The following is an 18,430-nucleotide window of genomic DNA, read 5'->3' on the forward strand; positions in this document are numbered from 1 at the left end:
CCAGGAGATCCCTTGTCTTTACCCTCCTTTCTACATAACTACTGATAATCTCCCAGGAAGGTCATGGGACTAGTCATAAAAGAAAGAAAAACAACAAAAAAGACAGCACCCTGTTGGTGGCAAAGTACAGGAGATGATGAATAAAAATAAAACAGTAGTTTACACATAGACTGCATGTTTTAAGCGTTTGGGCCCACTATAGATAATATGCATAATTTAAATGCAAGAAAGTTGCCAGTGGAAGCTCTTTGAAAAACTTGTAATCTTTGCACCATTTGAACTAAATAGTGAAATACTGCCTTAGTAGCGTAGATAATAGAACTGAATAGACTTATAATTAGTTGAACACCATGTGCCATAAATGCTAGTTCATGAAGTAGTATAAATCCGGAAAGCAATCACTAGTTAGGGTGGATGAAGCATGCATAGCCAAGCTGTGGTAGCACAAATTCAGAAGAAGAGGTCATATTTGGACTGATTGAACAGAAATCTTGGTGGGGTAAAAGGAGAATCCAGGAATAGAATACAGAAGTTAGCATGTATATGTCCCATCCTGCACGTGACGTCCAGCTGCCACATGACCAGCAACTATATTGATGTCAGAAACTATGAGTGGGTGGATGGAGATGGGTAGGAAGTGGCAGGTTTCCTGGGTCAGGATGGGGAAGCCACACCAGAGTACTTGGCTTGCTCTGGGCACCACATTCCAATGGGGGCTGTGGCATATTTGACACATCTTTTGTCCAGCGAAGTGGCCAGAAGGGTTTCAGGCTGAGGATACCACATGAAAGGGGCAGTTGGAGGGAGGAACCAAGGAGTTTCATCTGAAGGAGTGTCCCATGTGGGACAAGATGACCAATTTCAATTGTTTGAGATGTTAGGCTGAAAATAAATTACATTTCCCTCTGATCTGTAAAGGAGAAAATTAGAATGGATGAGTGGGAAGCCTAGGAAGGAAAGTTCTGACTCTATGGGAGGAAGAACTGTCTCACAACTGAAGCTGTTTTAAAATGGGACTTGCTGGCTTGTGATCTGTAACTAGGGATATGGAGACAAAAGGTCAAGGAAATTAGGATGGGAGGACTCCTAAGTGTCTGAAATTGTGCATAAAATGTAGTAGAATGTGCATTTCTCTGAGGAGGAAGTCAGCAGCTTTCACTCTTTCTAAAAGAGTTCTCTTAGATGCTTAAATACCAAAGGTTCTTACAGTGTTATGTAGATCATATATGTGTTACCCATAATAGAAAGAGATTATTATTATTATACACATGGCTTTAAGGCAACTACATGGGTATGTGACTTTTAAGAAATAAAAATATAACAAAGAGAAGAAGGGGAAAAATAAGTCATTACACATTAGAGATTTAAGTGCTGTGAAATTTGCTAAGTCATCCACATGTAGGACCTGACTGGTCCTTATAAAATGTCCAAGATGTCAGGAGAACGGAAACTTATATAAAACATGGCTGTTTTATACGTTTCTGAGCCTTTAGCTAAGTTTGCACCTTCCAGCTCTAATTCTTCTCCTGTGAATATAGTCAAAGGTCATAACCAAATGTGTAGGAAATTTTTCTATGTAAGACATTATTTATATAATGTTCAGAAACCAAACCATCTTAAGTGAGCTAACTTAAAAAAAAAAAAAAATGATCCCGCAGCCACAAGTGGTTTTCACACATTATATTTTGTTGGGAAAGGAGGACTAATAGAGAGTATGACATATATAAATAGGCTCATGATACAAACAAGCAAAAAATGTAGAAGAAATTATATATATAGTATGGTACTAATGAGAAAATCTATATGCAAACAAATCCTGAAAGTAAACACACAAAATGGTGAGAGCAGTTACCCTCTGCTCTCTGGATAGCTAAATAATTGATGCTTTTCATGTTCTTGATGTTTTCCCATATTTCACAAATGTATATACATGCAACCTATAAATATATGCAATGTTTGTAATTAAAAGTTACATGCATTATAAATTGAATATTAGATAAATGCAATGTTTGCAATTTTAAAGTCTATAATTTACAAGTATATATGAGGTTTGTAACTTAGGAAAGAAATGATATAACTCCAAATTTCACTGTCTCAGTGGCAAAGCTAGATTGCAAAACATTACTTCAGTACAGTTATGTGTTTATGTATTATGCTAAATAATCTGCCATTATTTGGGGAGTTTCTGTCTGATAACAGGCAAATCACTTTCTAGGTCTCTAATGCCTTATCAGCAGCATTAAGGTTTCCATTGGTGATACTTATTAAACTTCTACCTCTGGAAGGCTTTGTTTCTTCATCCCATATAAGTGAGAACCTCATCACGTGCTTCCAGAAGTCAGAGCTCCCATTATAAAATCAGGTTATCTATGGAAATAATTTAGAAATGAAAATGTTTTAAAAACCTGTAATTATACAGGTTTTATAATTGTTCTTGGGACAAATTGCAGTTTTTCTTTACGCAGGATACGTCTAAAGAATATAAAGCATAATATTAAGTGTACTGGGGGATAAGCATATACATACCATGAAAAGTTGGCACCCAACTTGGTCTTCTATCTTCTAAATTCTAACCAAGCTTATGAAAATCAATCTAGAGACTTCTCGAGAATATTTTGGGGGCTCTCACTAATATGTATTAAAGGCTCGTGCTACAAAATATCAATAGAGAAAGGCCCATCCCTATATGCCTTCTGAGTCCCAATTTGATGTGTGCGGTTTGAGCCCCTCAAGGCAGGAAGGCTCAATTTTTACATAATCCAAAAGGAAGGACCACAATCCATTCTTTCCAGATCCCTGCCTCTCAGTTCCTACTCTCTTAGTGTTTCCTTTATCTCCCTGAAATATTACCATGAGAGAAACAGCTGTAAGTTACAAATTGGGACACTGTCACTCTCAGAGAGTAGAGCCTTTGTAGACGGATTAAAACTGGGCCCATTAAATGCAGTTTGCTCTTTGTTGTTGTTAAGAAGGAGATTCAGGGATTCACCTTTTCTGGATTAAATAAGGGTCCTCTCCATTCTTACTTATTCAGGATCCCCATCTCTCAGCCCCTTGATTTGGAATGCTGAACTATTTCTCGCACAAAATCCCAAAACACCTTTTACCCATCCTATCACCTTCTTTCTGCCTATGTCTACTACTTTTCTTCTAACCCCAGGACATAGACTCTTACCCCAAAAAACACTTCGTCTGGATACCCATGAAGCTTAGAGCTACACTCTCCCTCTGATAACCTTCCCATAATTGCCACTGGCTGAGGTAGGTGTGCTTCTCTGAGGTTCCACAGAAGCCAGAGGAGATCTTTATTATAGAACACATTTCATATTGCAGATGTCTTATTTCCTTCTCTCTCTCCTATCTCTCTTGTGATCTGGAGGGGAGCGGGGACAAAATGTCATCCATGTGTGACTTCTTTTTGCCTGTCTTCCTCCACGTCCTCCATTTTGGGATGTATTCCTAACCCCTGTCACGGAGCCTGCCGGGTAGCAGACAGTCCGTAAATAACTGTTGACGTTTAAAGGTTAGGTTATCAGGGCCCATTTTTTATGGAATCAAAAGACCACAGTGACCATTTACAACCTGCACCATTAGAAATTATTTAGAATTAGAAAACAACTCTGCGTATTTCCTCCCTGTCTTAGGAGTAACTGCGTAAATGTCTTGGTCACGACAACCCAACTGATCCCAGCACTTGCGAAGGTTCTCCTCTATAGTTTAGGAGGTGCTTTCCCCATTGAGAATATTTACAGTGCAACTAAAATAGGTAAGAAAATTCTTTCTAACTCTGCATGAAATGTGTTCACATCTGTGTCTTAGAGGATGTTCTCGGTATGTCTCTCTGCATGATTCCCTCTTTTATCGGTTTTGCTACAAAAAAAAATTTGCTATCAAGCAAATTTGAACAGAGCTCAGATAACAAAGCAGCCTGTGACCCATTGTACACATGCAAATTTTATGAAAACTGTTCCCTAGTGAAATTCTGAGGCCAATATCAGGACAGTTCTGTATACTTATTTATGTCTTTGTATTTGTCTTTCATTGCAGCCCCTGTTTTCTAAATAACAGAGTGTCTTTGGCCATGGTACTGAATATCTTAGTTAGGATGGTATATGGTATTTCATCTTTGCAGATGCAGTAATCTAGATCTAAGATAAAAATATGATGCTGGCATTATAGGGAAGTGCCAGATGGATGGAAATAACATCCTTAATTCCAGGAAAAATAATATCTCACGAATTATAACTCATGAATGGCTGGAAATCCACATTTTCAACAATGTTCCACAGTAGTCAGAGAACTACAGCCTTGTTTATTTGCTTACTATCCGTCTTCAGAGCCATCTTTGATTTAAAGAGACTATGTCTCTAATCATCTTTCAAAAACTGAGCTTCCTAACCTCCGCCGTCCTGAAAGAGTTAAAAGAAAACAGCCTCCGTATGGCACTGTCTTGTCAAGGAAATGCCTGGGGAAGTAGGTTGTATAATGTACCCCGCAGGTCAGCAAACTTAGGTGCTGGCACCTTGACAAGAGCTCAGAATCCCAAAATCCCCTACCAAAAATAACCTTCGCTGGGTCTCACAGAGTTTCTGTATTGGCACCAGCTAAAAAGAGCCCCCGGTTGCAGCTGTTTGAGGAGTGGAGTTAAAGAGAGCCTTTATAAGCTTTCGTAATGTAAATTCCACATTGTCATAGGCACTGCAGCTCAGAGCCCTGATGCCAGGCCCACTCATTCGTTACAGAAATGTATGTATTCCTCCTAGCAGGCTTAACCTAGCTCACTTTATTTTGCATTTTGACACGTCAAATCATTTCACACCAGCATAAATGTTTCTTCTAGCTGGGACAAGATTCTTTTTTTTTTAACTGGCCAAATTGTTCCTTATATTTAATCTGAAAAAACAATCATTTTTATTTTTCCCTTTAAGCTAGTATTTTTTTGGAGTTCTGAACTATCAGATTAGGAAAAAAAAAAAAAATGCAAAAATAGCCATGACTGCATGAACATTGTGGGAGTGAAATTCAGAGAATTATGCCAGTGTTGTAAAATGAAGAACATGTAGAAATTCCACCATGTTATTCCCATAGTGCAGTCAGAGGAGACAGGTGCCAGCAGTTCTGTGACCCAAACAACTCCCTTAGTACAATTAATCTGAGCAGACTAGCTCCCAGCCACTTGAAGAAAGGAGTTGTTTATCAAGGTAAATGCACATCTTAGTATTTCCTCTTTCCTTACAGACGAACCTTCAGTTTTTTACAAAAACTTGTAAATACTACTTGTTTTTTTACAAAAACTTGTAAATACTACAAGTATTTTTTACAAAAACTTGTCTATACTACTTAAACTAGATAAAATAGATACACAGAATTAAACAAAAAAAATGTTAAAACTCATGGTTGCTTGTAAAGTTGTTCCAGCATTCTTTTGGTGGTGTAAAAGATGCTAACATTTTCTCCGGGTCAATGTTTAACCCTACTGACTATTTTGGAGTGTGAAGCGCATTTGCATAATACTCTGTCTCAAGTAAAGACTTATATTTTTCAAACGTATTTGTTGATTTCATAAAGCCAGAGGTTGCAAGCTAGTCTAAGTGATTGATGTTCAAGAAAAATTAACCTAACACTTTATGAATCTTTAGGTTAATGAATGCAATGGCTGGAAGAATAAGCAGTGCATTGTTTTTCAGGCAAGGAAAGCTGTTTTGAGCGTATAGTGTCCAGATTTGGCACTAACATAACTTATGTTGTGATTGGAGATGGCCGAGATGAGGAGCATGCCGCTAACCAGGTAACTTCACTCTGAACTTTATCTCGTTTATCTTCCAGGAAAAGAAAGTTGCTTTGAACGAATAATGCAAAGGTTTGGCAGAAAAGTAGTATATGTTGTAATTGGGGATGGTGTAGAAGAAGAACAGGCAGCAAAAAAGGTAACCTGTCTCAAACAATGTTGGTGTGATACTTCTGATGCAAGCTTTTGTGTTTGCATTCCTGTAGTTTGGCCCAATGGCAGCTTGACAAATGACTTAAATGTGTAGCTGCAAAGCTGTAAAAGCATGAGAAGGTTAATACTTACATTCAAAGAAACCATTTGGAGTCTAGCACTTTTTGCCTGAAATTTGAAACAAAATGTACAAAAATTTAGTCAGATTTATTTGTGCGTGCGTGTGTGTGTGTGTGTACGGGTAATGCACACAGATATGGTGATTTTTGAGAAAGGTGGGGGGAAAATAACCATTTTTAAACACATGAAGCTCAACCTGATAGACAGCTTTAGGGAGCTCCATAGAAATCATGTAAGTGGCTCTGTTCTTACCCTCTTGCTCACCCTCCTTTATGCCAATGGTCCTTGTGAGTGCCTTGTAGTAAGTGTGTTCCATAGTGATAAATGATAAGGAAAGATTTAGTAGCTGAAGGAAAACACTGTTGCTAGAGAATTTAGTAAATGCTATCGGAATGACATATACTATCCAGATCCTTTGTTGCCAACTTGTCATTGAGACTTAGAGGCAGTACGCCTTATGTCTTCTAGAAGTCTGTTTCAGCGAGCTGCTAGCATTTGATTGAAGCCAAGCAGCTGGCATTGAACATACTCAGAAAATCTTGTAGGCCCTAGGTATTTAAATAAGCCTTTCCATCTGGCCCATATTTTTGAAGAAGAAATTAATGTAGTTAAAAACCGTTAAATGGTTGGCCCAAGATCAAAAGAGGAATGATACCGGGGATTGGTCCTAGGAACCAAACTATCGGTTGACACAACACTGAGATCGAATGCTTCCTTTACTAAATGGTCCCAAAATATCATCCAGCCAGGATAAAAAATCATATAATTTGTAAAATAAAGCAAAACAATGCTTGCTAATTTTTTTTAAAGATTTTATTTATTTATTTGACAGACAGAGATCACAAGTAGGCAGAGAGGTAGGCAGAGAGAGAGGAGGAAGCAGGCTCCATGCTGAGCAGAGAGCCCAATGCAGGGCTCGATCCCAGGACCCCGAGATCATGACCTGAGCCGAAGGCAGAGGTTTAACCCACTGAGCCACCCAGGCACCCCGATGCTTGCTATTTTTAAACAGAGACATAATCAGCTTATAATGTTGTACATAGAAAGAATGTTGTCCTTATTCTGAGGAGATCTCAAATCATCTAATGAAGCCTTCACTAACCACTTGCAAAGTGCTCAAGGGTTTACCTGATTTCTGTTTTCCTAAATAAATAAATAAAGGAAATTTTAAGAAAAGTTTAGCTATACTAGAAAGCTGAAAGAAATGACTTTGGTTTGTAGATCATTCAAATCAAGCAAAGTGAAGAAAGAGAACGAGCTTCTGTTTTAGAAAGTTTGGTGAAGTATTGGAAGCCATAATTGAAAAATTCCATGCTTTTTCATTAACACTAAGAGAACTGGCATAGGCTTTGACTCCCACAGAACTCTTGGTTGTAATTGTTGGCAGCATCACTGACACAAGACAGCACACTGACCCCCTAGGACATTCTGTATTAGGCCAGAGATGGAGCCTCAAGAAACCCAACTTTCATTGCCAACTGCTTCTAAAAAGCCTTCCAGTGGCACACAGTAGAAGTATCTTTTGGAGTTTGTCCATGTCTGGAGTCCTGCTGTTTTTCATATTGGCACCATCATGACCCACAACAAGTAGTCAATGCACAAACGCAGCAAAACATTTTGCATGTCTTGTAGACTATGTGAAATTCACACATACCTAGGTCAGGGCAATATAAATTCACTTTTCCAAACCAGAAACATTATATGCCTGAAACTGAAAATCTATAAAGTCTACACCACTTATCCACGGTGTGAAAACAGGACTTGGCTCTTCAGTTGTTACACCCTCTGCTTTATACCTGAAACTTCAGGAGAAAAAGTCGTGACTCCAAGTGGAAGAGAACCTTGTTAGAATGCTATTTCCAAATGGTTGTTTATGTAGGTACAGTTTTGGTGATGGTTAAAGCTTATGGGTTCTGTTTGGAAAAACAGGTGGCTGGTTCCTCTAGTATCCAGAATGCATGCTTTCCTTTGGATGTGGCTATAATCGCATGCGCAGAAATACAAAGTACTATTTGGTTATTATAAATAGATCTGAGCTGAATGAGAAAAAAAAGGTTACTTCTAGGTGAATTTCTGTGCTTTAAATGGACCTAGAAACATGTTTTCTTTTGCAAATTTAAGAAGAGATTTCAAAGGTTAAGAACTAATGTATAAACCACAGCCCCCTATAGAAATATATAATGTGAGCCATTATTGTAATTGCAAGTTTTCTGGAAGTTGCATTAAAATAAATAAGAGGGAGAATTAATTTTAGTAATACACTTTAACCCAATATGTTAAAATATTATTGTCTCAACACCTAATAAATACACTAGTTACTAATGTGATGTTTACATTCTAAGTCTCTGAAATTCAGTATGCATTTAGAACAGGACTTGTCACAGTTCAAGTACTCAACAGATATATGGGGCTACTGGCTACCATATTGGACAACAAAGAATCATAACAATAGTGATTGTTATTTTAATGTTTAACCTTTATAATACATTTTCCATGTTATACATACATATATGTATCTCCATTTATATATATATATATATATATATATATGTGTGTAATGCATATATATGTATATGTATTCTACACATATATATTCTACAAGATACCATCAGCAAAAATTACAAATAATGCTTTGGTTTTAATTGCTACTATGCATTATTTCTTTTTTTCATTATTGTCCATAATGGAGTATTTTTAGACAGTTTTTTGGAATCACAATTTTTCATGAAACTTATCACACAAATACTATATCCTGGTATATCTTTGGAGAGGCTCAAACCATTGTAATGTCTAAGAATATTTTACCCACAAGAGGTCGTTTCTGTCCCCTTTAATGTATATCACCCTTATTGTGAATGGATGCTGGAGAGCTTTCTCTCAGTCCCATACCAATGAAATAAGTCAGTGCTACTGGTTTATTACTTACGCCAGACAAGGAAGAAGGTCGATCATCCCCACATTGTTTTCTACCTTCTATAGTCCGGCTTCAAATTATTTAGTACATATAAAGAAATTCACCTTCTTCCTCTCATATAGACAAAAAGCCTTGGACATAGGAAGTGTATCATTTTTTTAAAAATATTGTTTCTAACTCTAAGGAGTGTTGTGGTTAAAAATTGCTTTCTATCAGTCATGGAGGCTTTTCATGCTCAACTTGCTTCCCTGGATGCTGATGTTGGTCATGATTTTCCAGAATAAATACTAAACTACCTAAGAAATCTCAGTATTTGCTTTTATAAACACTAAAATCCAGTTCAGATCTATTTCTCTAGTATTTTGACAATATAATATGGATGCTACCAAGGCTTCAAATACGATCCTGCCTCCTTTGAGTTCCCTCCCTTGAACGTGGGTGAACCACACGTCTTGGTGTTTATTGCTGCTTTATTGAGACGATAGTTATGATTTCTCTCCATTCCTTCCCCTTCTCTCCTCTGTCCCTCCCTCTGTTAATACACAGCACAACATGCCCTTTTGGAGGATATCAAGTCACTCAGACCTCTTGGCTCTTCATCAAGCACTGGAATTAGAGTATTTGTAACTGTGTTCTCTAGCTGGAGATCCATTTTTTTTTTTTTTTAATTTCAAAGTACACTGAATTTTTATGTGTGATTCAATGCCTCTGGCTTTACACATATAAATTGTCTTAAAGGATGAAATCATATTTGGAATGAAAATTCCAGAATGAAGAATTCAGATTGCTGAATGGAGTTAAACTTTAGCGCTACAGAAAGGAAGCTCTATGGTCTTATATTTACAACACTTTAATGGTTTAAAACAAAAAAAATCTGTGGAGGTTGCTGGTACACACCGAGTGAGTCCTCACTGGAATTAACAGCTTTAGCAAAGAACGCTGACCCTGGCAGAACGCCAACACAGGCTCCGTCCGACAAGGTGGTGTTCAACAACATTCCTCAAAATGGGAGATCTTCTCAGCCCTGAGGTTTGAATCTGACTTTAGCCTACCTAGCCCAGAAAATCTGAATTGGAATGCACTCAGACTGTATAAGGACAATCCTATCTAGACCTGTAATTTGTGTAAATTATTGATGAAAATAATTTACTGTGACTTTATTAGCAGCTGACTTTGCAAGTGGATGCAATTTTTCTTTCATTTTTTGGGGAGGGAAGGGGGTGGGCAATGGGAGTCTCATAATGTCTCTTTTTTAAGTTTGGCAAACAGAATGTTCATACTGATGTGTTGTGCCTTAAAGACAAGACAGCGTTTGTGTGTTACGGTGTAACTTTGGTTAAAATCTCTGTAGATAATGAAAAACAAAAACAACAACAAAAAAAAAACCTTTGTGATCATTCTTAAGATGACCAAATTTAAAATTCAAGCTATCAGAGCTTAATACTGCATCACCAAGAAACTGAGTATTTGTTGCAACAAGAAAACAATGATAATAAAGGAAAGCTTGTATTTTATTTGGGTTCTTAATAATTCCAATAATTATATGAGGCAACTACTTATGCATCCAGCCATAAGCAGAAGGTTTGGGAAAGACTGTGGGACCGTTACTTAGAAAGTGAAATGTATGTTGAAGTCTCAAGTACCCCTTTTTACAGTTCTTCTGGAGAAAACTAAGAGCCATATTCAAGACTACTTACACTATTTTGAGTTTGACTTTTTGATATGTGTAAGTTGTGTAGAGGAACATAGTCTCATTAAATTCATAAACAAATAGCACCCAAACTTTCTTAGGCTATGCCATGAACATGGCTTGAAATTCACATTGAGTGAACATGGCTTAAAATAAAAGCTAGGTGCATTCATTCCCAATGCCGTTGCAAAAACGAAATGTCATCAGTGTTGGAAGGCGAATGCCCAAATGCCCTCTGAAGAAAGGATGAGTCAATGAAAATTTCACCTAGAATGTATCATCCTAAAATAAATTGGCAAGTGAGCCAGATCTTGGCAGCAATACTAAAATTACAACAGCGAAATAGTATCTGGTTCTCCGTCTGAATGCGTCAGTCCAGTTTCTCTCCCTTAGAGACCCACGCACCTTCGTTTCTGCCCGCCCTGTTCCTGCACAATGGCTTGCATTCATCTCAAGGAGAACCTGTCATCGGTGTGTGTGCATGTGTTTTTTTTTTTTTCTTGGTGTGTAGCCCATGTTAAGAACACGATACAAGTTCTCCTGTCATTTTGTATGACATGATTTCCCTTGTGGAAATTTAAGACCTCAAGATCTAGGAGTGTTTTAATAGTGTCTGCACCTGCAGCTCTGTGTTTAAACTGTCCTAATGTGGAAGCAGGAGTCCAGCTAATAGGCAGCCCCCCTAACCAGAGGCTGGTCTGTGATAGCTCATCATCTGAGGCTTCGGTGGCTCCCGTGAGATCAGTGCTTTTGGACACTGATCCCAACATTCACTATGGAAGTTTAATTTTCTAGGTTGTAAACCTCTATTTCTTTACTGAATGCTAAGGCCATATTTACACCAGGCAGAAAGAGCTTGAGATCCAAGTTTGCAGATTTTAAGACTCCGACTTCATCACACAAACTTTAAACTTATTCTTTAAATTTTATAACTTTTGGCTCTCTCTGCCCCAAGCACTGCTGCAGATGAATTAAGCTTGCAATAATTTTAATAATAATGATCATCATCATCATCATCATCATCTCACACTTCTATTGGTATGTAGCTTGAAAATGGCAGTTTAAAAAAAAACAAAGAGCTGCACTGATGATCAATTCTGTTTTGTGCACTAAAACCTTAAATATTTATTACTGTGAATGAAACAATATTCTCTTTCTAGCCAGTTTCTTTAAATGATAGAATTGTGGCATTGCATCTAGACTCTTAATTATTTTTCATATCAAACAAGCAAGGATTTTAATGCTGCTAACCCTGCAGGGCCAGAAAGGAACAGTCCTTCACAGGCAAAGGAAGGGTCACCAATGACATCACCCAGTGCTGTTTCTCACATACATTTTCTCCCCTGCTTGTGTGTTCAGAAGAGGCTGCTGGCATAAAGCCCAAGCTGTTCACGAAGAGCTCGTCCAAAACAACGGCACAGGCCAATATGGCTCACCTCACAGCCTGTCATGCAACTTGGAGCATGCTCACACTAGAACTGCCCTTCCTGTGCTAGGAACGGAGGTCCTCTTCCTTTCTGATCTAAAACAACAACAACAACAAAAAAGCCAACAAGCAAAAGGAACAACCTCTTTGGCAACTCCCACTTGCTTTTGACATAGACTGTTGTGCTTTGTTATTAACCAGTTCAAAAAACGTTCTGTCACTGAGTTTTCGGCTAGTACGTGTACGAACGTGGTCCATCACTAGGAAAGGTAACCACCTCGTGTCACACTTGAGAAATATCGAAGCAGGTGGCCTGGCTACAATAGTATAGCTTACAAGATTAAGTCACTATTTTCCTACAAAAGTTTGTAAGTCAAATTCAGAGACCAAAAAAAAAAAAAAAAAAAAAAAATTAGAATCAAGCAGTTGGTGCACAAAAAAGTGAATAACTCTAAAAATGTTTTTTCGTTAGTCTCATGGGTAAAGATTCAAGATAATGTCAATAGCATGCTCCAGTTTGAAGTTTTTTTTTTCTTTTAAGTGGATTTGTTTATGACAAGCCTATGTTCTCAGTGAATATGGCATTTAGTATTTCTTTCAAAAACAAATTAAAGCATCATGAGCCAAAGTTGCATTTTGACTCTCAACTACGGTAGCATTTTGGAAATCTCACAAAGTCAAGGGTTTCTGTTATGTATTAGTAAAGTATAGATTATCGGGGCCGACATAATTTAAAGAAATGTAAATTAATATTAAAAGCTTGTAAAAATATGTACATCTTTACTATTTCTCAATAAATACCTTTGGAAATGTTTTCATTTTCTTCACCCTCCCATGTTGTAGAGTTTTTGTTGTGTGGACTTAGCTCAATTCTGAATAATGTGAAATGTATATTTAGGCTTTCTGATGTATTTTTATCTTCCTTTGCTTATGTCTCGGTGATGTCTTTTGCAGTTAAGGCAAGCTGAGATGTAACATGACAGAATGTCACTCATCAAGACTAAAAAGCAGGCTGGTGTGCCAAAAGGATGCAAGTTGCTTTGTTTTTGTTTTTTCTGTTTTGTTTTTTTGCTTGTTTTTTTTTGTTTTACATAGGAGCAGTCACATTCAAGTGTAATGCAGAAAGGAGTTGCAGTTCATTAATGACAACATAACATCTCTTAGAATATTGAAAGCAGGGTTTTTTAAATGAATATGGGACCCAGTTTCTAAGTAGCTCGAAGAATGATAAAAGCAGAGTTGTTCTTAAATAGCTTTTTTACTTATCGAAATTCAAGTTAGTTAACACATAGTGTATTATTCATTTTAGGGTAGAATTTAGTCATTCATCAGTTGCACATAACACCCAGTGCTCATTCCATCACGTGCCCTCCTTCATGCCTGTCACACAGTTACCCCATCTCCCCACCCCCCTCCCCTCCAGCAGCCCCCAGTTTGTTTCTAGAGTTCAGGGTCTCTTATGGTTTGTCTCCCTCTCTATTTTCATCATATTTTTCCTTCCCTTCCCTTATGTTCATCTGTTTTGTTTCTTAAATTCCACATAGAGTGAAATCCTCTGGTATGTGTGTTTCTCTGACTGACTTATTTTACTTAGCATAAAACTCTCTAGTTCCATCCATGTTGTTGCAAATGGCAAGATTTTTGATGGCTGAGTAATAGTCCATTGTCTTAAATAGCTTTTAACAGCTTTATCACCTTGTGTATGGTATTGATTTATTTGCAAATCTGCTCTTCAAATGCAAACCAAAAGGAGATTTCAGACATCCTCATTCACAACTTTTTAAAAGGTTCACCTCTAAATCGAGTATGTCCCACAAGTTCGCCCAGCACTTCTATCATTTCCCTGCTTTACTGTTAAATAATACTCCCTCAACCTACGCAACATGGCACAAAATTTTGTTTATCCTTTGTATTGGATGACTCCCCACTAGAATGTGTTCTCTGTGAGGGCAGGAATTTTTGTCTCATTTTGTTCTGTTCACTTCTATTTAACTACTATCTAGGAAAATATCTGTCATGTAATGATACCCCAAAAAATATTTGCTGAAGGAATGTATAAACCATAGGAAAACACTTGTATGATTATGGTCTGGAATTAAAGAGATTTTAAAAGGTTGCACTAGATTTTTTTTAAAAAGAGAAAATGTGCGAGTAAGTTTGGATGGAATTAACATAAATTTTTACAACTTAGCTGGAGTGTCTACTTGCCTAAAAATGTATGAAAATAAAGAGCAAGGTTGGCCCTAAGTAAAGACATATTTGAGAAAAGAGTTACACGTGAACTGAGAATAATCTGAAAAGAAAAAATAAGTTTGTGATAAATTAGTAATTGCTTCCTCTGCCCCCATTACTTTTATTAAATAATAATAAAATGCAACATCAGTAGCTTTCTTTGATTTAAATTACTTAAAGCCACAAAATATCACGTAAAAATTAGATCTATTTGCAAAGTCTGTGGTTTGTGATTCTGAGATCCAGGGACAGAAAAAGAAAGGGGAATGTGTGATTTCCCTTAGCTATCAAAAGATAACCGCCGTTTCACATCTGTTCATAATATTCAGTTTAAAAAAATTAGTTATTGAATATTGCAGTATAAAAGAACATATATTCTCACTCATGGGTCACTACTCAAAAACCTCTGAAATCTGACCGGGCCAAAGTCAATTCTGGGGATCTACTCTAGTAAACTAGATGCTTTCTCACAGCACCAAGGGGAAAACTTTCCAAGTTCTGACTTTAAATGCCTGTCCCTCATCCAAAGAACCTTCCAGAATTGTGTTAGCCACAATTTGAAAAATGTCCAAACATAATTAATATCTGACAAAGCAGGTAACTCTATACAAGCCAGAATATTATCTTCTCCCCCCACCCCATAAAATGCTTTTTTTGAGAGAGAGAGAGAGAGAGAGCACGTGCCAAGGGGAGGGGCAGATGGAGAGGGAGAGGAAGAGAGAAAAAGTCTTAGGCAGGTTCTATGCCTGACACAGGGCTTGATCTCATGACCCTGAGATCATAACCTGAGCTGAAATAAAGTATTGGATGCTGAACTGACTGAGCTTCCCAGGTACCCCACCCCAATTAAATACTTTTTGATTGGGGCTTGTTGGAACACTGTCTCTGTGCCTAAAGGGTACCGTGTTGTTTTGTATTCATAAAATCTTAGATTTCTGTGCCCATTGGCTGCAGTGATGATGTCAGTCTAGTTCTCTGTGAAGCCTTCAGTGAAAATACACAGAATTGAATGAAAGTGTGTGTTGGAGGGTGTCCGGGAGCCATCAAGTAAATCAGTCTCCATAGAACCACAGTTACCGCTGACTCTGAACTCGTCACACTCTTGAACCTCAAGCTCTTGGGCATTAGATAGGGTGACTCTGAAGAGAGTATGTAAAGGGGGCTACCATGGGCATCACATGGGGCATGGTGAATAGTTTGCCCAGGCACTTAGCCCATCCTCAAAGGAAAGAGTCCTGGAGAAAATGATTCCCAAGCTAGAAATCCAAGGACAAAATGGAGAAGGCCAGGGATTGGAACCATCTAGACAAAGTAGAAAGTATGTAAGAGAGTGTATAGGTAAGAGAGAAAAATGACCAAGGAACCACTGAAAATAATTACTATATCTGGAACACAGGGTCAAGAGAAGGAATAGTAAGAAATGAGACTGGAAAATATGCAAGGGTCAGATCATGAGGATTTCAATATACCATTTGATTTTATTTTCAATACAAGTAGTTTTGATTTTATCATGGGATCAGTAGGTGTCAAATGAAAGGCTAGTAAAAAGAGGATGCAGGTGTCCAGATTTGCACGGGGTAAAAGTTACTACACCCCCACAGTGGAGAATGGAAGATCTGTGAGGCTGGTACAGGGTCCCAGAGAGTTTTTTTTTTTTTTTAAAGATTTTATTTATTTATTTGACAGAGATCACAAGTAGGTAGATAGGCAGGCAGAGAGAGAGAGGAGAAAGCAGGCTCCCTGCCAAGCAGAGAGCCTGATGCGGGACTCGATCCCAGGACCCTGAGATCATGACCTGAGCCTGAAGTCAGAGGCTCAACCCACTTAGCCATCCAGGCGCCCCCCCCCCCCCCAGTTATTGATAGATTCCTCAGTTAGGTGATGGTCATGAATGTGGAGACAAGGATACAGATTTAAAGAGATTAAGATGCTAAGAATAATTAGCTTTTAGCAATTGTTCCTGCTTCTCCTCATGCCCTCAGGCAAATCCAGCCTTACCTTTGGGTTTCTGGTTTGGGAAATTTGGTAGATCCAGTGCCCAAGATGTAGATGTAGGGCCATTCACAGAGATCAGAAACATAAAAGAAAAAAGGATTCTCGTAGCCATTTCCATTGCTGTTGGTGGTGTTAGTTATTAGAGAAAGATACTGAGTGCTGTGATTGGAAGTGTTACTTGGGAGATGGTCATGGACCTCAAAGTAGAGTTGTCCAGTGGGATGGTGAACTTGTAGTGACTTCCTGGTTGGTCATTAAACACCTTCTTGCGTCATAACGGAATTTGCAAGCATTCAGTGAAATCCTAAATCATTTCATCATATCAAATCATTAGTTATTTAAACAAGATTTGTCATTTGTGCTAACTTGAGATAGCATTAGTGAAAACTAGAAATGATGGCAGAAATATAGAATGTGTATGTACAGTGTACACCATGGAAAATTATTTGGGGTTACCACTTGACTTATCATCCTGCTTTCCTATCTCTTGCCTTACCCCAGTTTCCTACAAAGATAAAGTAATACTGTATCTGGATTTACAACCCTGAAGTAATTCAAATGCCTCTGTGAACTTCCCATCAGTCTCTTGTACAAGTCATTACCAGCTAATGTCTACTTGGAAACAAACATGACATTTTAATTTATTTGCCAAACAATGAAGACCTGATAGAGAAGGAGCTGTACACCAGAAAGATAAGTGATTGAGTCCTTCTTCAACAGATTCATGTACTCCAACAAAATAACGGCTTTCATTAAATTATATGTTATGGTGGGATAAACTATTTGCATGGAAGTGGCCAGTAATTATGTGTATGTGAATAGAAATTAAAATTAATGCCAAACACACAGCTATAAAACCATCCTATTTAGCTTGTGAAATTACATCTACATCAATTACGGAAACGGCAGGGGGTGAGGTGGAGGAGACATTAGAGTGGGCTCTGGAAAAAAGGTGGTATAACACATCATTTTTTAAACTTGCATTTAAAGTTTTACAAATGACCAGTGTATTTTCCAAATGTTGAGGACCGGCTGCTTTCCTAAATAAAATCTACGATCACAGATTATGATCACTTCTAGCAGTATACGTTGTCACCATGCTTGGCTCAAGAACTGAACTGGTTCTTAAGAAAAGAGAACATTGTTCTGTCTATCCAAAACAGGGATATTCATTCATGCACCCTTTTCTATCTCTTTGAAGCCTGTATTATTGCTGTTGTGGTTTTACTCTTCCGACTTCGGCAGGGACAGACCCACATGGAGACAGCTGGTACCATTGAAGGAAGGTGAGGAGTGGGATTATGCTGGGGGTGGGGGAGGCAGGCTTTGATTTAATGAGTAGTTTTGGAGGCAGCTCTGAAATGAGCATGCAGAAGGAGAAAAAGGAAGGAAACTAACATTTGAAGAGACTTAATGAACCAGGAGCTTATGGTATCTTACCTCATTTAGTTATCACATCCCTGAGAAATGGTATCATTAGTCCTGTTATATAGCTCAAGTGACCCCCTAAAGTCCTGTGATGTGTGGGTGGCACAAATAGAATTTGAACTTGGGTCCAGCAAGTGGACTGTCTGGACTACAATGTTAGGCTTATTCCATTGTATCTGGCTGTCCACTTACTACAGTCGAGTTGCACAGAACTTATAGAATTATGATCTGAGGAAAAGTGCAACCCAGAACATGTGAGATTGCAAGCAATGGAATTACCATAATTCTTTTCTCTCCCTGGGGGCATAAATGCCATTGCACATACCATCCTGTGTTGCCTATGTGACAAATGACCCTTGTGCAGTAAAAATGTTACTTCTGCAGAGAAGTGGTACAAAGGGCCCTCAGCAGATCTGGCTTAAGGATCACAATTATATCCAGTTCTGTATGGAAACCCAAGAGATAACTACCCAATGGAAGCTGCTGAATTGGTTTACATTTAAGCAAAAACACATTCTCCAGATGCTCCCTCTTCAAAACACCTTTCCTGGAGATAACGCATATATCAACAGCTTTTGGCACAACTGACTTACACACATCGTGAACTAAAGCATGGGCCTGAGGAGGCTTCTGATGAGAGTGGGGAATTAGGGAGTTTCTAGAGCTACCAAGTATCAGGAAAAC

At 38.1% G+C, this 18,430-nt stretch overlaps 1 protein-coding gene across 4 annotated transcripts in view; it reads left to right on the forward strand.

Annotated features, from left to right (window-relative positions):
- The window catches only part of LOC111147636 (EYA transcriptional coactivator and phosphatase 4), a 65,506-nt gene extending 55,904 nt beyond the window's left edge, over positions 1-9,602 (forward strand). For 3 of the 4 annotated variants that reach the window (XM_022503826.1, XM_022503824.1, XM_022503823.1), the window contains 3 exons: positions 3,645-3,766; positions 5,827-5,927; positions 9,522-9,602. In XM_022503826.1, the coding sequence (XP_022359534.1) occupies positions 3,645-3,766; positions 5,827-5,927; positions 9,522-9,602 (304 nt within the window). Of the gene's footprint in view, positions 1-3,644; positions 3,767-5,687; positions 5,789-5,826; positions 5,928-9,521 lie in introns of all 4 variants that reach the window. The other variant, XM_022503825.1, reaches the window with a different exon arrangement.
- The last annotated feature ends 8,828 nt before the right edge of the window (positions 9,603-18,430 follow it).

This window comes from Enhydra lutris, unplaced genomic scaffold (genome assembly GCF_002288905.1).
Source record: "Enhydra lutris kenyoni isolate GAN:26980312 unplaced genomic scaffold, ASM228890v2 scaffoldscaffold17, whole genome shotgun sequence".
Taxonomy (NCBI): domain Eukaryota; kingdom Metazoa; phylum Chordata; class Mammalia; order Carnivora; family Mustelidae; genus Enhydra; species Enhydra lutris.